The sequence below is a fragment of the Cannabis sativa genome, chromosome 3 (assembly GCF_029168945.1).
Source record: "Cannabis sativa cultivar Pink pepper isolate KNU-18-1 chromosome 3, ASM2916894v1, whole genome shotgun sequence".
In the NCBI taxonomy this organism is placed as follows: Eukaryota; Viridiplantae; Streptophyta; class Magnoliopsida; order Rosales; family Cannabaceae; genus Cannabis; species Cannabis sativa.
Window position 1 is genome coordinate 60,727,420 of NC_083603.1, and position 26,015 is coordinate 60,753,434.

At 28.2% G+C, this 26,015-nt stretch overlaps 1 protein-coding gene across 1 annotated transcript; it reads left to right on the top strand.

The window, feature by feature from the left end:
• Positions 1-848: 848 nt before the first annotated feature.
• Positions 849-25,169, top strand: LOC133036203 (uncharacterized). The gene is made up of 5 exons (XM_061112716.1): positions 849-1,037; positions 20,683-23,146; positions 24,310-24,581; positions 24,625-24,677; positions 24,767-25,169. Exons 1-5 carry the CDS (start codon positions 849-851, stop codon positions 25,167-25,169), a joined length of 3,381 nt encoding a protein of 1,126 aa, XP_060968699.1.
• Positions 25,170-26,015: the final 846 nt, after the last annotated feature.

Here is a 26,015-nt window from a genome sequence, read left to right on the forward strand (position 1 = left end):
TTGTTGGGGTAATCTAATATTTGGCCTAGACTTATTTAATCATTGCAAAATTTAAATCTTATAAAAAACTGAGTTTGTTTAAACGGAAAGCCACTATTTTAAAATAAGGAAGTGGTAGAGAAATAGGAGAAGTAGAAACTTGATGATGAGTGTGCTTTATTTTTATGGTGTGAAAAGTTGATGACTTGTATAATTATTAATGAAACCAATAATAAGGAGTTAATTACTTTTGTCTAAAAGAAAAATTAAACAACTGGGAAGATGCAAATTAACAGTGCTACTAATCAACCGTATGAGTTTGACTAATAATATAGTATTCTTTTGATATTTGAGGGTTTCTATTGAAAAGACAAAAATTGATTGAACAGAAGAGAAGTTTGGTCACAAAAGCCTCAGGAAAGTAATACTAATAAGGAGACATAATAAGAAACAAAGGAAGAGTGATGATGTGAATTTCTAGTCTTGGTCCTATATGTCAAAACAAAACAAGGTATCAATGACTTCTGCATCAATTATTTCTATCCAAACAAAAAGAAGAGTTTCCTGTTTTCCAATCTCATTAGCATATTAAAAACTTAAAACCTTAAGTACAGTACATGTTTTCCAATGAGTGAATATACATAAAACTTCAAAGTGAGCAGTGCAAACCCCAAATCTAATGAATTGAGTAACATTTTGTTCTTGAAAATTAGTGATGCATTAGGGGTATTGAATATAGTCATATAAATAAAGAGCAGAGAAAAACCCAATTCGATTAAAAAGCATCAACGAATATTTCTCACTAACCATACTTCTCAATCATATATGGAGAAGAGATTGTACATGGAAATTTTTTACAAAGCTTCCAAATGCCCAAATCGACTCTACTACCGATCGTAGATCTTCCATCTTCAATCGACTCATCCATATGGCTAAATTACTCCGACAGCCCAAATGGCAAGTTATACTTGAAGACTGAGGGGCCATCAATGGCTACGGAGTTTTGGTTTCTCGTCATTGTACGGAACGAAGGTGGCGAAGATGGCTTATGGGGATGGGTTTTCAGAGAGAGAGAGAGAGAGAGAGAGAGAGAGAGAGAGAGAGAGAGAGAGAGAATTGGAGCATTCGACAATCAATAATAATTGATGGTTCAAGATATTTATTATTATTTATATTTATATATTAGCTTACAAATCGTAATCTATTTAATATTAATTATATATTTAATTTTATTTTATTGGCTTGCTAACGTCAATCGTTAAACTGATTATTTAGTCTTTCAAATGAGATTTATTCGCTTGATAAGGTTTTCAAATTGATTGAGAAGTTATTTCTTTTTATAAAAAAAATAAATAAGTTATTACTTAAAAGCGATTAACAAACTGAATCGTTTTCGTGAGAATAGGAAGGTTTGATTTGAAATATTTTAAAAGTGTTAAAGAAAAAAAGTCACCCAATGATTTTTCATAAACCAAGAATTCTGTTATATAGGCACATTTTATATAGAATAGATACTACATATCAGTACATGTACATGTACGATCTATATATAAATATCAGTCAGTTTATATTACTAGGTATATTTACACTCAGAACATATTCAATTAGAAAACTTGGCCACACTTTGAATAATTTTCATTTATCACTACAAGAAATGTCACTTTTACCAGCAATATTGCGCTGGTAAAAGTAACTTTTTGTTGGTATTATATTTATCCAGGATCTTAGATCTATTGCAAGTATGTTGATTTAACAACCTAGTATTGAACTTCTAAAACGATGAACTAAACATATAAAAGTTAAGAATAACTTACAGTGATTGCAGCGGAATTTATGTCTCCTTCCACTCAGATCTCTAACCCTTGATTCCTGTCTGTAGCAGAGTATAATCAAGATCTGAGCCCAAAAGTTCTTCAGTTGGATGTGATCCTTCACAGTCTTCCAAACTATGATGAGATACTGAATGATGTGAGTGGGCACTTCTCTCTCACTAGGGAATTTCGAAATCTCTCTTTGTTTTCTCTCTTATTTTCGTGTGATACACTTTGCAGAGCAAAGTTTCTCAAGCAACACATGCATACAAAGAGAAGAGAGGGGCTGCTATAAATAGGAAAAGGGAAGATCACAACTTTCCAAATAAACAGTTTCCTCTTTTACTGTGTAATTGAATAACTGCCTTATTTAGTGTGATTCACCACTTTCCTATTTAGGCTAGGCTTTGATTAGCAATTAAATGACAAATTAAATTGAAAAATAATAATTGGGAAAAGGCAATGATGTGGCCGGCCATGGTGTGAATGGGCCTCACATGATTTTTGCAGTTTCCTCAATTTTATTTCTATTTCTCCAAAAATGCCATTTTTCCAATTCTAATCATTTAAATGCCAAAACCAATTATTTAATAACTAAAATAGATTATTAAATAATATTTCCATTTAAAAATAATTATTAATTCAGACATGCAAAGTCTCATAATTAATAATTAAACCTAGAAACCCTCTTATTTACGATTTCATCCCTAAACTGTGAGAATTCACAAATTAGACATAGTCTAACTTTTAGAATTATAATTGATTAATCATAAATCAATTATAGAGTCCTACAAACAGTATAGTCTCAACTAGAATGGGGACCATGGATCTATATTCTGAGCTTCCAATAAGTTGAACCGATTTACCAAGTAAATCCCTAACTTATTAATTCCTCGTTGAATCCACTCTTAGAACTTGGAATTGCACTCTCAGACTTATATAGAGCATATCATATGTTTCACGATATCAATATGCTATCTCATTTAACCATTGTTATAATCTTAATGTGATTTAGAGATCCTCTATATAGATGATTTACATCGAGACGGGACTAATTTACCGTTTACACCCATCAATGTATTTTGCCCATTTGAACACTTAGTTACCTGTAAATGATGTTTTAGTGATCTAATATATAGTCACTGAAACAAGAGCTCATCCATTTACTTCTATTTAACTAAGCTCAAAAGGAATCATCACTTTACTTCTATACACCAGTAGAAGCTATAGATTTCCATATTTATGTTTAGCACTCCCTATTCAGTTATGCTATCATGTTCCCAAAATATATGTATTATCCCGACTCAAAACAGGCTTTAACTAATAAATCAAAGAACAAGAATAGCACTCCTGAGATTGAGCCTAAGCATATCAGGATTTAGATTCTCTTAATCTAAGATCAACTTCTGACATTGACTTGGAAAGATACAACGGTAAGTTTACAATATCTTTAACCAAGTTCAATATCAGTCCAGTTCAATGCATACTCCATGCATTCGAAACCAGTATACTTTACCAATGTTCTGGAAAGAACATAACACTTACTCCAAGTGTAAGTATACTTCATCGCTGATTATCACATCAGTGTAAATCCAAAACACTGATGAACAGGGACCAAATCTTTTGAATCATATAATCACAATCACATTCCACTGTATTGACGATACTGTAATTGTGAATAACTATATGTTCTGGATTTAACTGATTTTGTGCACATATCAAGTATATGTATTAAACCATAAACATGTAACATACATGTAAACATACTTGAAATCCAAAAAGATATTAAATTGCAATATAATTGAAAAAGATATTTTATTATAAACCAAAAATTGTTTGCAATATTTATGAGAACCAAACAGGGAATTAAGATCCCAAAACTTGAAATCCAAATTGTTTGAAAAACTAAACAATTAATTCAAATGAAAGAGCTTCTTCTTTATTGTAGACAATCTCCATCCACCATCCATCTTTCTAATCCAACTCGTTAAGACAGCACCCGAGTTTAAGAAGCTTTAGCTATAAGAAGAATAATAAACAAGGTTAGTAGTCCAGAATTATTAATCCAAAAGGATAATAATTCACTAAAAACACATCAGTTTATAAAGAAAATACCTTGTTTCTTTGCGAGATACTTAGGACATTGGGATTTCCAATGGCCTTTCTCATTGCAGTAGAAACATTTTCCTTTTTGTGTATTTCCAGAAGCTCCAGCATTTTTGTTTCTAGCTGCATTCGCAGCTTGAGCTCGCTTCTTGGCATTTTTCCACTTCTTCTTATGATGGGATTTGGAAGTAGAAGCAACAAGTGCCTCAGGATTACTTGTCTTATTACCATTTCCAGAATTCTGAGGTTTATTCCCTCTTTTCTTGGGACCTCCAATCAAATTTTCATATGTCTGAAGGTCATTGACTAAAGTATGAAAGTCTTGTTCCTTCTTATTCATGACATAATTTGATGTGTAGGGCAGAAAATCTGGAGTCAGGCTATATAAGATGAGACTCACTTGAGTAGTCTGATCCATTTCAGCACCATGATTCTGGGCTTCCTGGAAATAACTAGCCATCTGGAGAAGGTGATCACGCACATTCTGATGGGGTTCCATCCGTGCGTTGATGAATTTCTTAGTCGCGTCGAAACGAGACTGAATAGATGCCATACCGAATAGCTCAGTTAACTGCGTCATGATTTCTGCAGCCGTGACAGTGTTTGCAAACCTTGTTTTCAAGGTGTCAACCATGCTGGAAAGCATGAAGTAACGAGCTTTATTGTTAGCATTATGCCAACGCTCGAACTTCTCTTTTACAGCTTTGGTTGCATTGTCACTTGGCTGCTCAGGGGACGGCTCAGTCAACACAAACGAGGCACTTTCACCTATGAGAGCAATATGAATGTTCTCTCTCCACTTTGGGAAGTTAGACCCATTTAGCTTATTTTCAGTTAAGAGTGACAACATGGGATTTGACATTTCAATTCAGGACACTACAAGATAGTACATAGATATCAGTTATGGTTTATCACAAAATCTCATTCAGAAATTATTAGCATACAGCAATTAGGAATGACTAGAGAAAATACAAAAAAAAATTCAATCCTAAATAATTTCTAAGGTTTTCAACAAACTGATATCAGTGTCCCGTTTAGGCGAGAGTCAAAGCTATCATTCATTGAATAGAGTTGTCAGCTCATCTAGAATAGCAAACCTTCTAGCAACCTTTTATTCGATCGAAAAGAGAATCCGACGTTGTCCCGTTTAGGCGAGAGTCAAGGTCATTCTTATTTCATGAGCTTCTACCATTGTTTCATATGTTTGTAAGTCTTATACAGTACCCACCATTAGGGTGGTTAATACTAATATAAAACACTTACAAACATACTTATCTTTCGAGATTAAACGGCGCTAACTTGCTAGTGAACGTTCCTCCATTAGGGAGGATTACTCACTAAAACAATAGCTATGTAAAACCAACAATGGAGATCGAATATCTCAAAAATAATAAAGCTCATTATTTAAATTGTATTTTCTTCTATTATTTAATTATTTTAAATCTATATATATATTTATTAAATTTTAAATTTAGAATAGAATCTAAATAAAATTTAATTCAATATTTGTAAAATTAAACTTAGATGGTTAAGAAAATAAAATGAATTATTTCCATCTTAGTGTTAATTTTCCAACAAATATTAAGAAAATTACTTAATTTAAGTTGTATTAATTTAAATTAATTTGCAACTCAAATTAAAATTTTCTACAAATATATATATATATATATATATATATATTGTATTTCCAAAAATACACAATTTTTGAAACACATTTAAAATAAATCAAACTTTACTTAGAAAAAATACCTCAAGCAAAAATATTATCTATCTAGATTTTCTTGACTAATTAATCTAATTTCTAATAATATATTTCAGTTCCTTTATTTTAAATTAATCATTAAATGAGAAAGATCATTGATTTAAGTTGATTCAAAATTAATTAAAATAATTAATTTACAACTTCAATCTATCTTTCAAGATAAATTCAAAATCACCTTGCATAATTAAATGCTATTTTGAAAAATGATTAATAAAATAAATAAAATATATTATGAAAATTATTCAAATTTAAGTTGTTATGGAAATATCCAACTTAAAATAATTTTCTTATTTAATTAAATATCATGAAAATAATAATATCTAAGTATCATAATGAAAATCAGCTTAGACATTTAATTTTCAATTTAATTAAATGTATTAAATTCAGGAAATAAATAATTAAGTATAGAGAAGGCTTAATCATTAATTTCCAATTTAATACAAGGAAAAATATCCTTAATTGAATTGTACCAAAATTAATTATTAACCAATTAATTTCACAATCAATGATATTTTCCTAGATTAGAAATAATAATTAGTATGGAAATAGCTATCTAGAAAATATCTCAATTCTACTAAGTATCTTTTCAAGATCTGGAAAATATCTAATTTAAGTTATTATAGAAGGAATCTATAATTTACAAACTTAAAATTTTCCAAACATCATTTAATTAAATATCAAAATTAGGTAGTAACTACCTAATTTAAAGATATTCCCTTTTTAAGTTTAAAACCAACTTAAAATAATATCTTCTAAGAATCTTCAATAACTAATTCCTAGAATTCCTCAGCTTAACATTATTATCAAAATATATTCAAATTTAAGTTATTATGAAAAATTAGTAATTACTAATTCATAACTTAAATAAGAATATTTAATGAAATAATAAAAATAAGTTTCAGAAAGAATCTAGTTAGTTAAAATTCTTTATTTAATTAAATACAAGAAAAATACAAATAGTTTATCCATAAATGAAATTCATTAAACTATGTTTTTCTTAAATTAATTTCGAAGAAATTAATGATGTTGCTATTCAATTTTTTATTAGGTCAAACTAATATAATTAACCTAGCACAGTTATCCAAATTAGGCAAATGGGCCTTCACAATTGGGGTTGTTCATGTGAGGGGGAGCTGGGTCCAGTATGTCGCACCCACTTCTAAGGCTCCCAACTCTCACACAAGGCCCAAAAGAGAGGAATTTAACCTTAAAATGAACAACTGTTATTAATTGAATAGGCCCATTAACTAAATGAGCCTAAATAAAATCTATCAGGTTATGACATTTTATTTAGCAACAACAACCTATATATATCTATAATAGAAATTAAACATATAGGCTCACACAGGCACACAGATTTGGATGGATCCTATCATGTTACTAGGTCATACACAGATGAAAGAAGTTTGTAAAAATTACCTGTTACAAATTATCAACTTGATCTATCATCGATTGAACCATGGGTTAAAATCAGATCATTTGATCTGTCAACAAGTTAACCCTGACAATTTAGATCAAGTAATAATAGGTTTTAGAAAAAATTACAAACAATCTAAAACACATACTCCTGCAACAAGGTTAGATCTGGATAGTTGGATGTAGGATTTATTTAATTTTAAATCTATATTTAGAAAAATAATATTAAAATTACACCTACAATTTTGAAAAAATTAGGTTTTGGGTAACCTAAATGTCATTTCAAAATAAATTGCTAACTTTCCTTTTAAATTTCATGTTATTTAATAAATTAAATAATAAAATAGAAAATGGTAAATACATACCCTTTTCTTATTTTACAATTTAATTTAATTGAAAAATAACAAAATTTAAAAGTTAACAAAAATACCTTATTTCCTCTTTTAAAATTATCATGATTATTAGGATCTTATTTTAATTAAGGTCAAGTTACCAAAAAAAATAATATCTAACCTTAAAAAAAAAAAAAATAATCAAATTTTAAAGGAAATAAGAAAAAGGTAAGCAAAACTTGATTTTTCCCATTTTCAAAATCAAATTGCACTAATATCTAAAATTAATTTTAAAAAATAAAATTAATTTATTTTTGATAATTAGATTTGAAATTTGAAAAACAAAAATCAACATACAAAACTACACAAAAAATCGGAATTTAATTCCATGAAACAGCATGAAAAATCGAAGAAAACGAAGAAAATAGCAGGTGGTACGGACAGCATGCAAAGCATGCTGTCCGCGCGCGTGGGAGAGGAGCCACAGTCCAAAAATCTGGGCGCAAGCACCCCTGCGCATGATTTCCGCGCGCGTAGGGGAGGTGCTCACCACCTAGGTTTTTCCCGATTTTCAAAAATTCATAACTAATTCAAATTAAATCGAAATCGAGTTCTGTAAAAAAGTAAATTGCTTAGAATTTTCCAAACTATCCAATAAAAATAATTCCAGATACAGACAATCAATTATTTTTCCCAGAATTCACAAACATCAATCAAACATCAATATGACACAACATGAAACCATCCAAATCACAAGCAAATCGTTTTAAGTCCAAATTTCTTGCAAACAAATCAATTACCATGGCTCTGGTGCCAGTTGTTGGTATTATATTTATCCAGGATCTTAGATCTATTGCAAGTATGTTGATTTAACAACCTAGTATTGAACTTCTAAAACGATGAACTAAACACATAAAAGTTAAGAATAACTTACAGTGATTGCAGCGGAATTTATGTCTCCTTCCACTCAGATCTCTAACCCTTGATTCCTGTCTGTAGCAGAGTATAATCAAGATCTGAGCCCGAAAGTTCTTCAGTTGGATGTGATCCTTCACAGTCTTCCAAACTATGATGAGATACTGAATGATGTGAGTGGGCACTTCTCTCTCACTAGGGAATTTCGAAATCTCTCTTTGTTTTCTCTCTTAAATTCGTGTGATACACTTTGCAGAGCAAAGTTTCTCAAGCAACACATGCATACAAAGAGAAGAGAGGGGCTGCTATAAATAGGAAAAGGGAAGATCACAACTTTCCAAATAAACAGTTTCCTCTTTTACTGTGTAATTGAATAACTGCCTTATTTAGTGTGATTCACCACTTTCCTATTTAGGCTAGGCTTTGATTAGCAATTGAATGACAAATTAAATTGAAAAATAATAATTGGGAATAGGCAATGATGTGGTCGGCCATGGTGTGAATGGGCCTCACATGATTTTTGCAGTTTCCTCAATTTTATTTCTATTTCTCCAAAAATGCCATTTTTCCAATTCTAATCATTTAAATGCCAAAACCAATTATTTAATAACTAAAATAGATTATTAAATAATATTGCCATTTAAAAATAATTATTAATTCAGACATGCAAAGTCTCATAATTAATAATTAAACCTAGAAACCCTCTTATTTACGATTTCATCCCTAAACTGTGAGAATTCACAAATTAGACATAGTCTAACTTTTAGAATTATAATTGATTAATCATAAATCAATTATAGAGTCCTACAAAAAGTATAGTCTCAACTAGAATGGGGACCATGGATCTATATTCTGAGCTTCCAATAAGTTGAACCGATTTACCAAGTAAATCCCTAACTTATTAATTCCTCGTTGAATCCACTCTTAGAACTTGGAATTGTACTCTCAGACTTATATAGAGCATATCATATGTTTCACGATATCAATATGCTATCTCATTTAACCATTGTTATAATCTTAATGTGATTTAGAGATCCTCTATATAGATGATTTACATCGAGACGGGACTAATTTACCGTTTACACCCCTCAATGTATTTTGCCCATTTGAACACTTAGTTACCTGTAAATGATGTTTTAGTGATCTAATATATAGTCACTGAAACAAGAGCTCATCCATTTACTTCTATTTAACTAAGCTCAAAAGGAATCATCACTTTACTTCTATACACCAGTAGAAGCTATAGATTTCCATATTTATGTTTAGCACTCCCTATTCAGTTATGCTATCATGTTCCCAAAATATATGTATTATCCCGACTCAAAACAGGCTTTAACTAATAAATCAAAGAACAAGAATAGCACTCCTGAGATTGAGCCTAAGCATATCAGGATTTAGATTCTCTTAATCTAAGATCAACTTCTGACATTGACTTGGAAAGATACAACGGTAAGTTTACAATATCTTTAACCAAGTTCAATATCGGTCCAGTCCAATGCATACTCCATGCATTCGAAACCAGTATACTTTACCAATGTTCTGGAAAGAACATAACACTTACTCCAAGTGTAAGTATACTTCATCGCTGATTATCACATCAGTGTAAATCCAAAACACTGATGAACAGGGACCAAATCTTTTGAATCATATAATCACAATCACATTCCACTGTATTGACGATACTGTAATTGTGAATAACTATATGTTCTGGATTTAACTGATTTTGTGCACATATCAAGTATATGTATTAAACCATAAACATGTAACATACATGTAAACATACTTCACTTCTAAATTGATAACTAATCAGATTGTAATGAGTTTTATTTAGGGCATAAAACCCAACAGTAACATACATGTAAACATACTTCACTTCTAAATTGATAACTAATCAGATTGTAATGAGTTTTATTTAGGGCATAAAACCCAACACTTTTACCAACACATTTCGCAAACTGCGCTGGCAAAGAGATCAAAGTTTTACCAGCGTACATTTGCAGTGGCTAAACTCTAACTTTTATCAGCACATTTACGCGCTGGGAAAAGTCATTTTTGCCAGCGCTTTTTATTTTATGCTGGCAAAAGTTCTCATACCAACACTGATTTGTCAACTCCCTTTTACCAATACATCCCAAGTAAATTCTATTTTTTGTGGAGGCAAAAGTGACATTTCTTGTAGTGCATTGACAACACTGTCATGATTGGGTAAGTAATCGTATATATAGTATATATATATATGTTGATAAGATGTCATGATTTAGTTAATATATATACATATATATACGTATCTATATCAATATATATATAAAGGAAAGCACAAGGAGTGTCTATGTGTCCTCTTATAAGTTTTTCTTTCCATTTTTCTTATTTTTTTATCACATTTTCCTATTTTGTTTGAAAACCAAACCATATGTACAAACTAAAAGTCCCACATTGTTTAAAGATTGTTTAGGTTTAATATATGTAGGTTATAAATAATATTCTTACTATATTACTTTCCTTTGTCTAAGAAATATTTTTTTTATGGGTGATTGATGAACTTAATCTTGCCCAATAAGTTACAATTTTTTTTTAAAGTGAATGCAAAGTACATTTTTGTATTTTTCAATCTTTTTCAAGTTTAAAATGATTATAAAAAAATTAATTTAATTATTTTTTATATTAAAAATTATTTTCTTATTATTTTTTATTTTAATTTTATTTAAATAATTAAAACTATATTAACTTATTAATATATAATATTTATTAGAATAATAAGACACTTTAAATATATATTTTTTTTTATATACTTCAGTGATATGAGACTATTGTAAATGTTAAACTTTTAAGTTATATATATTTTTCATCAAATATGTCAGTGATAGATATTATTTATTTACACATATTCTTACATTTTTCAATTTTTGCAAAATTTTTAAAATAAAAAAAAAATTAGTTTTTAAAAAATAAATCAATATCTATATCTATATATAAATATAAAAGAAAGCACTAAAGAAAATGAGGTAACGTCCTACAATATTTTGATCCATTTTTACTTTTAAAAGAATTTTAATGAATTTAATTTATTTGATATATTTGTAGATATTGAGAATTGAGATATGTGACTTCTTAGTAAGTTTTTTTATTATTATTTATAAAAATCTCACATGGATTAAGAACTACATGATTAGTATACTTCTAAACTATAAATAAAGTATTTTTACACTAACTTTTGTTCGAAAAATATATGGGCAAAAAATATATAAATTATTCTAACAAAGTACTCTTATATAATTTATATATTTATCTAATATATCTATATATTTATAAGCCACAAAATATGAGGCATCATCCTATTATTATTATTATTTTTGAAATGCAGCATCCTATTATTCTATGATTCTTTTTTCTTTATCTTTTTTTCTTTTACATATTTTTTATTCATTTCTGTTTTAAGTGACGTTTGATATACTTACAGCAATAAAGTATAAATAATGATATAATGGAATCTAATTATGATTAATTAATGAATATTTAATCAATTTTTTTATAGTAATTAATAATACTATCTTATAATAATTAAATGAAGCAATAAAAAAATTATGGTGATAGAATAGGAATTAAAAAATTATTTTATTTAAATTTAAAAATAACAAACAATCATAATTTATAATATTTTACTTATTTAGTAAAAATATTTATAATTATTTATTAGAATATAAATTTATGAAATCAAAAATACAAAAAAATAATCATAAAATAAATTTTATTTTTTTAGTAATTATAACGATAATATTTGTTACAAAATTTTTACTTTTCTAATATATTTTAAAATAGCAAACTATATTTTTAGTTTCAACACTATATTGGTTTGTTTATAATATACACGTTAAAATGTTATATTTAAATTATATCACTTAATATAAATACATAAAAATTATAAAAGTTAGGCAACACCGCGCGAAGCGCGGCTTAATTCCCTAGTATTTATATAAAGGAAAATATATAGAGTGCTAGGTGGCATTCTATATGTTTTTTCTTCTTTTTACTAATTTTTTAGACTTTCATATTTCTAGAACAAAATAGTGTGGACAAGTTTGATATAATATGATGTTTGTTTTAAAAAGAATCCCACATGGTTTATGAACCATTTTGGGTGATATATTTGTATGTATAAGTAAAATATTTCTTTTTTTACTTTTATTTGTCACAAAATTAGTATGTGAATTAGCATGTAGTTGAATGAATTCTTGTAATTAATTCAATTTTGTCAAATTAATTATATTTTTTATTTTATTATTCTATCAAAATTTTAATTTTATAAGAAAATGCAAAACATTACGAATTACGAAATATGTGTATATATATAAGTGAAAGAATAAAGAATGCTAGGTGGCATTTTATATATTTTTTTTCTTTTTATTTTAACGAATTTTTTAGGCTTTCACACCTTGAGAACAAAATAGTGTGTTTAAGTTTGATACAATATGATGTTTGTTTTGAAAAGAATCTCATATGGTTTATGAACTATTTTAGGCGCTATATTTGTATGTATAAGTAAAATATTTCTTTTTTTACTTTTATTTATCACAAAATTAGTATGTAGTTGAATGAATTTTTGTGATTAATTCAATATTGCCAAATTAATTATATTTTTTATTTTATTATTTTATCAAAATTTTAATTTTATAAAAAAATGTAAAATATTACGAATTACGAAATGTATAAAATATTTGTTATTTATACTAAATAATTAATTAAATATAGAAATATTAGGACAAATCATAGAATTATATTTTTAAAAATTTTCAAAATTTTAACATTAAAAAAATATTATATTTATTTTTAACAAATAAAACTATCTTCTTAGCTGTTTCTTATTTATAGCTATTTTCTTATAAATATTGTAATAATGGAGAATTTTTTTTTATCTATATTTACATATATAAAAGAAGTACATAACATGAAATTTGACGTGCTAAAAAAGTTTCAATATAATTACTTTTCAAAATTTTAGTGATTTCACTCCTTAGTGAGTTATTTTAAGAAAATCTCACATTGTTTAGAAATTAATATGGTGTTGTACTTAGAGACTATATATATAAGTAATTTGCAGCATAAATACCTAAGTAAAAAAAATATTATTCATAACATGATTATTTGACACCAAAAAAAAAATTTCACATATATAGACTACAGGTGGGTATCATAAATATTATTTCTATTCAACACTTGATTTTTAATATTAACTAAAAAAATACATAAAAACAAAACTATATATAAGTTCTTAAGATTTATTTTATGGATTTCTTTAATTAATTGTAATAAGGTTTATTGAAATTAATAAACAACAAATAAAAATAAAATTTAAATATATTTTTTCATTATATATGAATAAATATAATATATTTTTTATATGTATTATATGTAATAATATAAGATTGATTTTCAATTGGACTTTGAAAGTTTCTTCCAATAATCCTAGGGAAATTATAGTAAATGGCCCCAAATCATAGGAGTATGTTAGTTTATGTCCTCTTTTCAAAAAATATAGTAAATGGCCCTAAATCATAAGACTATGTTAGTAAATGTCCTTATTTTAATTTTTTTTTTAATTTTTTTTTTATTTTTTAAGAATTAGAAGCAAATTATTTAAACATTATGGTATATCTATATTAGTTTTGTTAAAATCTTTTTTATTTTAAAGTTATGTCAATTTTTTAATTTTTTATGAGTTGTTTTGGGTTGTTGGTATATAGATTTTATTGTACGGTATATTTCTATTTTGTTGTATTGTATATTATTATTCTTAGATGATATTTATTTTTTATTATGATATGTATAATAGTGGTATATAATTTTATTAGCATAATAAAAATATTTTAATGTATGTATATAATTTTATTGCCATGCTACATATATTTAATTATTATTTTTATATTTTTTGATTGTATGATTATTTATTTTAAATAATATTTTATTAGTTTTTATTTTATTATATACAATGGTCATGGTATATATATTTTAATTGTGGTATATAATTTGGTTAGCATAGTATACATACATATATATATATATGTATTAGTAATCTATATTTTTATTATTATTATTTTTTGTATATATATTTTGGTGTATGGTATATGTATTTTTTGTTATACGGTATATAATTTTTTTAAATAATATTTAAGTTTTATTTTCTATTGTACTTTTGTTGACATGATATATAATTTTATTAGCATCCTATATATTTTTATTTTTATTTGTTGTTATTATTATATATATTTTTATTGTAAGGTATATATTTTATGCTATATGGTATATAAGTTTTATTGTATAGTATATCATTTTATTTTAGATAATGCATGTTTAGTTTTTATTTTAGTATACATAAAGGTGATATATAATTTTGTTAATATGATATATATAATTTTTTTTAATAATATTATATTAGTTTGTTTTATTTTTTATTGTAGGTATATACGTTTTATTGTATGGTATATGATTTTTGTTGTCTATAATATATTATTTATATTTAATATGATATTTAGTTTCTATTTTATTGTATATAAATTTTTTGGTATGTATTCATATTTTAATGGTGATATATATAATTTTGTTAGCATGATATATATATTTTTTGAGTATTAATTTAGTATTGTTATAATTTCTTTGTGGTATATAATTTTATTACTACGGTATATTAATTTTCTGTACTACGATATATCTAATATTGTTGTATATATTTAAATGATCTAATATATTTATTTATTTTTGTTACAATATAATAATATGCAATACTAAAAAAAATTATGTAACTTAATTTTGTTATTATATATATATATTTTAAAAAAATATGTGATAAATCTATTTTTATAATTTTTATTAGCTAATTTATTAGATTTGGCCATTTTCTTAATTTTTTTAAAAAGTGGACATTTACTAACTTAGTTACCAAATTTAGGGCCATTTTGCATCTCAACCTATAATCCTAATATAATTCAATTAAAATACAACTACTCACTTCTAATCCAATCTAACTACTGCATGTCTAATTTTTTGTAATTAGGTTAAATTTGACTAATTCTGTATAATTGGATCAGTTTAGTGCAATTAGATTATAAATCACCATTATTGAAGGTTAAAAAGAGAAAGTTTGAATATTAGGGTAAAAATATTTGATTACAATTAGACTCAGTGTATCATTATATTTTATTTTACAACACTAAATCTAAATTATAATTTAACTAAATAAAGAGAACAATTAATAATTTTTAAAATACAAAATTAAAATTTATATTTACCCTACTACATAACCGCGCAAAACGCGACTATATTTTCTTTCTTTCTTTATAATATATCCATATATAGTTATTGAATATATATACATATAATATATCCATACATATAATATATCCATATATAGTCATTGAATATATATACATATAATATATCCATATATATGAGTAATTTTTGTCTTCTTGGCTGTTCTCTTTCTTTCTTTCTTTTTTTTTTCTTTTTTGTTGTTTTCTTCGCAAAGTACTGTGATATTTTTTTTTTATTTTAAGCGTTTATATATTACAATTATGTTTTACATGGCACTCAAACTCAGGACCTCCAACACACACACCCACCTATGGCCACTTGAGCTAGCCTCAAGTGGTTTACTGCCATGCGATATCAGGTATATATATAATCGTCTTCTCTTTCTTTTTTTTTTAAAAAAAACTCGTACAGAGCTTTAAATATTTATATATGTATATACATATATTATATATTTTAGGCAAAGGATTCTCTCCCGCATTGTACTGGCTGCTGAAGAAGTCACGTACAAAATAATATTAATATAATATAATATAGTCCAATTAAAAATATCAGCCTCACATGATGAAAAAGTAATATTTTTATTTTTTTCATTTTTATAGATTTTGGGTCAGAACTTATATGGCTTCTGGTCGGTTTATTTTATTATTATTTTTTTTTTATATCTATTCTATATAAAACGTGGGGTGATTTTTTTTTTAAAACCTAATTAATTTATTTATATTATTTTAAACTATTCATTTAAATTATGGATTGAATTAATTAGATAATTAACACTAATAAATAATATTAATAATATCATATATTTGAAGACGTCGCTGGTTAGGTCCAGTAACATCTACGGCCTATCGGTACGATTGTTTTTATGTGGACGAATGAGAAACTCTACGGTCGCATCGTAAGTGAGGGCTCGGAAACCACCACCATGACCGTCGGAGCAGTGGGATCGGATGCCGAAGCGATGAAGGAACAAGTCTTGGCCGCCATTGGAAGGGATTATGAAGACGTAACCCTTCTGAAAATTGAACCATTTCACCGTTCCTAACAATCTTTCGTTGTTGTTCACATGCACACACCACGAGCACCACTGTCAGCGACAGCCCCAGAGACTAAACTCTTTCTTTCTATTTCTTTCTTGATCTCGATCTTTACCCCTTTATCTTGAGATCTCTTTATTCATCTTCATTCACTATCTCGACATTTGTCTCTTCACCCTATGTTTGTTCGTAGATCTCAATTCTTGAATCTATCTTTTGCCGGGTCGACATTGGTGGCTCAGCATGAGTTTTGAAATTTTGAATGGGCAGTGGTGCGGATAGAGTGATCGAACATAATCCTGGGGTTTCAGTTGTTGCTATTTAGAATGTGATATCAATGCAAATACTATTTTACTCAAATATCAAAGATCGAGTCTCCCCAATGATTAAATTACAAGATATTGGTATCAATATTCCAATTACTTCAATCAAAGCAACGATCACATGCTTTCAACGATAAATATTATTGATAAGTTTCTTTTATTTTTTTTTACTTTTTGTTTTATTATGTTGATTGATAAATATTATATTAATATATTAGAGTTGTGTTACAATTTTAATATTTCCATCTCGTTTACTATCTTTTTGAACATTTATATGAATAATTTGTTGTATATTTTGGTTTCCTCATACTTCTTGATGTATATGGACTTTGAGTTAATTTTATAGAATATATTTGGATCCCTTAATCTTTCGATTTGGGCATTGTGGTGGTGTACGTGGGTTTGGGATTAGCGGTGATGATTGAGTTTTTTTGATTTAGGCATTGTGGTGGTGTGTTAGTTTCAGATCTGGTGTAGTTGGTGGTTTTGCGATGGTTGCCACGGTGGTCAACGGTGGTTGTGGAATTTATGGTGGTGTGGTGGTTGGGGTGTATGGTTGATTTTGATCTCTGTTGATTTGCAGCAGTTACTTTATTTTTAATTATTCTTTTATTTATTTTTTAAAAAAAAAATTCCAATTTTTGTTGCTTAGTTTTTATAAATATTAATTATTATTTAATGTTATTTATTTTTGAGTAATTATTTTATAATCTTATATCATATCATCACATTTTTTTATATTTTGATGGAATATGATATCATCTTTTTCTCATGTTATGATAAAACTAATTATTTAAAAACTCTGTTTGACAAATAAAATGATATAATATAAGAATTTATCATAATCAGTCCATTATTTTGTTCTTATATTTTTCTTTTTACTTTTTTTTTTCTTTAGAACTTTGTAATTTGTTTCTGGGCAATTTGGTTGTAGATTTCAGAGCCATTGTGAAGGGTTAGGAGGTGTGGATCGGTTCTTAAATTTCTCTAAATAACTTGTGTTTTCCCACTTGTGTCCAAATATACTACCAATGTTTATTTGCACTGAAATTTCTCTGTATAATCTGAAATTTATCAACGTAATTCCTATTCCGTTTAGCTAATTATTTTGTTTCTATTTATTACCTATTTTGCCTTTTTAGATTGATTGTTTAGGAGAGTAAAAATTAAAACTTTCTGTGTGTTGGTTTTAGGATTTTTTTCCGTTGCCCTTGGAATATAGATCAGAAGAAGGATTAGTTGTTTTGGTTTTGTTTTTTGGGTTTTTATCTGATTTGGAGTTTTGAGCGATATGAATAAGAAGGATTCGTTCCACTTGTTTGCCATGGCCATTCGCATTCTGTGGTTGATTTGTTTTATAGTCACATCACGCCCAATGAGTTCTTCCTCATTGGTGCCAGCAAAGGTGTGTTTGATTTATAATCTTAATGTTGTTTCGAATGAATTAGTTTATTAGAGTGAATAATTATTTGATGTATAGGATGATATTGAATTGTTTAATCAAACTTTAAATTTTGTTACTTTATTAGTGCATTCCAACACAGTAGAGAAAATGTATAATGAATTAATTGTAGTAATGCTTATTGGTGTTTTAGTTAAGATTGAATTCATCTAATGAAAAATCTTTATGCGTGGTCGTGCAATTTAGACATTAACCATCCTTCTCCACTATTTTCACACGATTATTTTGAAATGGTCAGTTAGAATCCCACTCTCACTCTTAAGTAATTGATATACATAATAATTTCAAACAACAATTAATAATATTTTTTTCTTCAATTATTTAATGTATTATTTTTAGATAAAGTAAAAAATACCTAACATAAAACTAAGTATGGCACGTAGCTTTTTACTAGTATATATATATATATATATTTTCATTTACTATTAATGTTATTATTGGATAATTTATTAATTTTACACTATAAATGTTGTTTTTTAATTGTGTAGTGTAGTTTTGTCCATTTGTTATACTATGGTGTCATGTAATACACAATAATTACCTTTTTCTTTTTTTTTTTTTTTTTGAAAGCACAATAATTACCTTAAAAGACACAATACTTCCTAAAAGATTCACATTATTTTATTGGTTTTTATAAAAATTTAATGTCCTTTTTTTTTCTTAAAAAAAGGGGATGTCTTTGTTGTGTAGTTAAGGTATATTTTTTTTAGTGAATGCAAATACTTAAAAGAAAGAAACAATTACATTAACATTTATATTTATTTCTATATTTAAATTGGTAGGCACTAATAATTATTAATTGTGCTTGCGATGTCGCTGAGAGTGAGGAGTTCAAACTCTCTCTTTTTAGATTTCAATCTCCTATTCTAAACACTTGTGCGGTGTTGTAAAATTACATTTCTCGGTCTCATTTGTGTAACTGTAAAATTCTTTATTAATTATATATTTATATTTTGTTAAAATTATTGTAAAATAATATAAATATTGACAATAATCAAGAATATTATAAAATGAGTGAGATTATCATAATTACATATAAAATTAGAAGATTTATACAGGTCTTATTTTTTTAAAATATTTTTCTAAATAAAAAAAATGATAATCGTTCAATAAAAATAAATGGTTAATTAGCAATTCCCCCCCCCCCCCCCGAACTTTGACATGTACTAAATCATGCCCCCTTAACTTTTTTTGCCGTTAAAAATTCCCCCTGAACTATTAAGATTGTTAAATTTAAGGACTTTGATCTAATTTTAGTAAGAAAATTCTAAAATGGATGAAAGTTCAGGGGGCATGATTTCATACATATAAAAGTTTGAGGGGTATGATTTGGTAGATATCAAAGTCTAGGGAGCATGATTTAGTACCTGAAATAGTAAAATTGAATGAAATTAGACAAAAGTCCTAAAAATTTAACAATCTCAATAGTTCATGGGAAATTTTTAACGGCCAAAAAAGTTCAGGGGGCATGATTTGGTATATGTTAAAGTTTGGGGGAAAAATCGCTAATTAGCCAAAATAAATATAGATCCATTTAAAATGATATGTCTTGCATGAAGTACGTCGTAAACATATTGAGTGAATTTTTTTTGTTAGATTTGCTTAAAAATATTGAGTGAATTTTATGACTATTATATTAGTTTTTCTTTAAGAATATAAAATTAAATTTTGTGAGTGAATTTTATTATTTCAAAAATTAATTCTAATGATTTCATTCTCAAGAGGGGTATAATTTGTTTGAGTGCTAATTACAATTTTATATTACAACCTCTTAGTTAATTTTTACTTCTGAAATCACATTTCTAAATATTTTTTAAACAATTTCTTTATATAGAGGTATTCACTATAATTCTCAATCAATTTTATATATAATTTATAGTACTGAAAATAAAATTTTGATATTTCAGTTTACTACGCGTGTTCAAAAAAAATATCAAACTTATTTTCAATACGGTAAATTATTCGACAATTTTTAAAAATTTACAAAAATAATATTGTAAATATAATATACCGATATTAAAAAAAAATAACATGTATTTTTGGTCACACATACTGACTAAAAGATTCTATTTTATATATATAGGAAATTAATTATAATGTTAAATTTGGGTTTCAGTAATATTTGTGCATTAATTAGATATTTTTGACATTTATTGGAATAGTTTATCTCATCTAGCCATGTACAGTAATGAGTTTTTTGGTTTTTTGTTTTTTGAAAAAATGCATTTATAATTGATTAGCTATATAAGGAGTTGAACATTTACAAAGTTATTTCTAAGGTGATTGCTAATAGATTGAAGCTTGCTTTACCGAATGCTATCTCTACTACTCAAAGTGCTTTCCTTCCAGGCCGGTTGATTTCTGATAATATCATGGTTTCATTTGAGATTATGCATTATCTGAAAAGGAAAAGAGTGGGTAAGAAAGATTGTATGGCACTCAAACTTGATATGAGTAAGGCTTACGATCGGGTTGGTTGGTCATTTTTGGAAGCTATGTTGCTCCGGATGGGTTTCTGCAGGAAAATTGTTTCCCTCATTATGTGTTGTGTGTCAACGGTTGTTTATAATGTTACTTATGGAGGCAAAGTAATGGGGCCTATTCTTCCACGGAGAGGTATTAGGCAAGGTGATCCGCAATTACCTTACCTCTTCTTGGTGTGTGCTGAGGGTCTCTCTTCTCTTTTGCAACAGTATGAACGTAATCGTTGGTTGACGGGTTGTCAAGTTGCTAGAGGAGCCCCTCGTGTTTCTCATATGCTATTCGCTGACGATAGCTATGTGTACTGTAAGGCTAATGAGAGTGAAGCCTCTAGAGTTCTACAATTGCTTCAAGTGTATCAACGTGCTTCTGGACAGCAGGTAAACTATGCTAAGTCATCCATCTTTTTCAGTAACAACACTAGTGGTGCTACTAGACAGAGAATGAGCGAGATGTTGGGGATGGTGGAGGCTTTGGAGAATAGTTTCTATTTGGGGTTACCTTGTATCATGGGAAGGAATAAAAATGCCATCTTGGGTTTCCTTAAGGACAAAATGCAGAAGAAAATTTTCTCTTGGGAAAGTCGTTTTTTGTCAAAGGCCGGTAAGGAAGTGTTGCTTAAATCGGTGGCTCAAGCTTTGCCTTCTTATGCTATGAGCGTGTTCTTATTGACTAAAGAGATTTGTTCTAATCTTGAGGGTTTAATGTCTAAATTTTGGTGGAAATCTCAAGCTAGTTCTACTAGTAAGGGTGTGAGTTGGATGAGTTGGAAGCGTCTTTGTCGGCACAAATATGAGGGTGGTATTAGATTTCGGGATCTTCGCAACTATAATTTAGCTTTTCTTGGTAAACAAGGGTGGAGATTGTTGAATAATGAAAATTCCTTGGTTAGTAGAATTTATAAAGCAAGATATTACCCTTCGGGGTCTTATCTTACTGCTAGCCTTGGACCGAACCCCAGTTTTATTTGGAGAAGCATCTATGAAGCAAAAGATCTAGTTGTGTCTGGTGTGAGGAAAGCTATTGGTGATGGTACTACTGTGAACATCACTCAGGACTCGTGGCTTCCTGAGGCAAATAACCCCTTTGTCATCTCAGATCACCCTGCATTGGAGGGTCAAATGGTGCACTGTTTGTTTTCGGTTGGGCAAAGATCATGGGATTTGGATGTTATTCAAGAGCTGTTCGGGGAAAGAGATCGACAACTGATCTTATCTATTCAGTTGAGCGATCGGGTGGAGAGGGATTCTTGGTATTGGCGGCTGGAAAATTCTGGGCTGTACACAATAAAAAGTGCATATACTATTCTGCAGAATTCTGCAGCAGTGGACCCGATTGTTCAGAAGGGATACAAGCAATTGTGGAAGATTGATATACCCCCAAAAGTGCAGCACTTTCTCTGGCGTGCAACTTCTGGCTGTCTTCCCACAAGAGTGCAGTTGAATACCAGGCATGTGAATGTTGATAACATGTGTCCCTTTTGTCATCAAGCACCCGAAACCATATGTCATGTGCTGTTGAATTGTGCTTTCAACCGTGCATGCTGGAATGTTTCCAGTGTTGATTTGGGGGATGTACCTGTGCAAGATTTTGGAGGTTGGTTTTTTAATCTTACCTCTTGTAATACAACAGAGGTTGTTAGAGAAGTAGCAATGGTGGGTTGGAAAATTTGGGCTGTTCGTAATGATCTAGTTTGGAATGAAAAAACTTGTTCTGCTATTGAAGTAGTTCGGTCGGCTAGAGTGGTTCTTGATCAATGGAAGAATGCTCAATCACAAAAAATGGGTGCATTATTAATAGATGATATTAATAATGTTAGTGAGCGTTGGAGGAAACCTTTCTTGAATATGGTCAAGATTAATGTTGACAGTGCTATCTTTCAAGAAGAAAACAAGTTTGGATTTGGTTTGGTGGCCCGAGATCATTCTTGTCGCCTTATTGAAGCTGTTTCTGGGAGTCGCTTTGGAGCTGTTCATCCAGGAGTAGCGGAGGTAATTGGTGTCAAGGAAGCATTGAGTTGGATTAAAAGAAAGCAATGGTCTAATGTGGTGGTGGAAACTAATGCTTTAGTTGTTGTGCAAGCTATTAAAGGCTCAGTTAACATGCCATCTCAATTTGGAATGCTTGTGCGTGACTGTCGGGATTTGATGGCTACTCTAAATAACGTTTCTTTATGTTTTGTTAAACAATCTGCGAATAAGGCCGCTCATTGTGTTGCGAGAGGTTCTTGTTCTTTGTCAGATTGTACTTTCAGTGAGCACGATGCTCCTTCTGCCTTAATTTCTATTGTATTAAATAAAATCATATTTTGATTCAAAAAAAAAAAAAAATTGATGTTTCATTATTTAAAAATAAAATAATGTTACATTATTTAAAAACAAAAAAGTTATTGTTAGCTGCCCTTATCTTATTATTTGTTGGGAATAGGTGCTTTATTATTTCCATACATTTTCTTAACCACAAGATTATGGATGTATATAATGGATGGCTTAGATTTGTGGGCAGTACAACTTCCGCTTCCGTACTGGGCGTGACCAAATCGGTGCCCATATATTTTATGCCATGATTATACATAGACATATTAAATTACTTTCAATTTTAATTTGGACAATATAACACTATAAAAATTTATATTATTCTCTTCGATTATATATCACATATCGACTTATTTTTTGAAGTCTAGTATAAAAATCTATGATGAAATCGACAATCATGAATATTAGTCTCTTCCTTTCCCTTTGATTATATATCACATCAACTTATTTCTGAAGTCTAGTGAATTAAAGGAGATTGGAATGACTCTTTACAGTAAACAAAAATAAAAAGAACTAAGAAAAAAAAGAGGTAGATTCATTTATGGATCTTCACTTACCCTTATAAGCTTGAAGAATGACCTTGAATAATTTAGTTTTTTTTCTTTCTTTTCTCAAATTATTTTTCTCTGTTTTACTCTTATATATCAATTTCTTTCCAAAGATTTTTTCCAAAATTTTTTCTTAACTGTTCAACCCTCTATCTCTTTGTAGCCCCCCTTTTTTTTTATTATTTTTTTTTTTTTTTGATAAAACGCACTTAACGTAAAAGTGGTAGAAGTGGAAAAAATATCTCCTTAATTTGCTCTCTGTTTTTTACTGACTCATTCCCATTTTTTATTATTATTATTTTAACAATCAAATATTTCCTTTAGGTTTTAACTGAAATAAATATTCATATACTAAAATAATAATAATAATAATTAAATTTTTTCGTTCAATAGATGCCCCCTCAAGCAAGTGCGTGTCATTTATGTAAACGTGTCTTGCTTAAGATTTTTTTTTATATATTCCTTTGTTTGGCATACTGATTGAGTTTTTTTTTTTTTAGCATGTCTACGTTTGGGGCTCTAGGCTCTCAAAGAGCTCTTGCTGAATTTGGGAAAGAAGTCAATATTGGGTCGCGTTATCATCGCTCTATATCATTAACAGAGGTTCAAGCATCTAATAACCACCAAGATCATATTTCTCTTTTTAATATCGAGGATGTCAGTTCAGGAGACTTAACATACCATTCTTTTGATGATGATAACGTTGTTCACTATGTCAGAGGTTATGGTGCCATTTTTCGAGTAAATGTCTTAGGAGATGTTGATAGTAAAGATGATGGGGATTTGACTTACCAAGTGAACAAGGATTTTTTTTTCGTGTCTTTACCATTACTTAAAGGACAAGAATGTGCATAATGATTTTGTCTTTCGGGGGCGAGCCAGTTTTATGAGGTGTCTCATTGAATGGACTGATCAAGTGTTACTTCAACAACAAGGTGTCTTAAGTAAGACTGGGATTTATGGTGTGTTTCTGTATCCAGGTACCCCTTTTATGGGTTTTTCATGTTTGGCGAGCTTTTTCGGAACTTTGGTGAAATGGGTATTTCTTTATATGACTTGAAGGTTATTGGTGGTTTGCCCATTTTAGGAGTTCCTTATGAAGAATTTATCCCTCTTAATGAGAAACTGGTGAGCTGTGATCCATGTTATTCTACTACTGCTGAGCTTTTAAGAATCTATGCTCACATTTGTGATTACTTAAAGAGCAAGGGTGTATATAGCCGTTCTAAGGGTATGGATGTCTCCTGGAACCAATGGATTGAATTTTTTAATAGGAGTCTAATTGTCTTTGAAGGAGTAAAAATGAACCCAACTGCTAAGACTCAAAAAACGTTAGCTAGCAGAATACTAATGAAGGTCATGATCTGCGTTCTATTCCCTTGAATGTAACAAAGGAGGGTGGTCTTGCAGCATTCTTGTCTTTTTGGCTAAGCCGTTTTATTTTTCCCACCCAGGTCAGAACATTAGGTCTGAATCTTTTTATATGACTTCAGTAATGACACATGGGATCAGAGTTTCACTTGCACCTTCTATCTTGGGTTATATATATCGTGCTTTATATAATTATGCATTACATTGTCAAGAGCGAGGTGAATGTTTCCTGACTGTGCATTATGTGTTGGGGTGGTTAGCTGAGCACTTTCACTAATTAATTACTTATTTTCTAATTAAAATATAATATATTTTAGTCTATTTATTTTAATAAATCATTAATAAAAAATTTACTCAATTTAAGTTGGTGTAAAATTAATTAAAAAAAATCAATTTTAATCTATTTTTCAAAAAAAAATTAAAAATATCTACATTAAATAAAATGCATTTCGAAATTTAGTGAGAAATGATTAATAAAATAAAATAAAATATATTTTTTAAAATTATTCTAATTTAAGTTATTCTGAAATTGAAATTTACAACTTAAATATAATTTTCTATCTAATTAAATATCTTGAAAATAACTAATATTTGAGTGTCCAGATAAAATCTACTTAAATATCAAATTTTCTATTTAATTAAATGTATTAAATATAAGAAACAATAATTAAGTATCTTAAATAAAATAAACTTAATTATTTATTCTAATTTAATATCTAAGAAAAATATTCTAATTTAAGTTGATCTAAAATTAATTAAAATAATTAATTTTCAACTTAAATATATTTTTCTAATTAATTAATTATTAGAAAATATGATTAGCTACTAGAAATAACTATCTAAAATATATCTCATTAA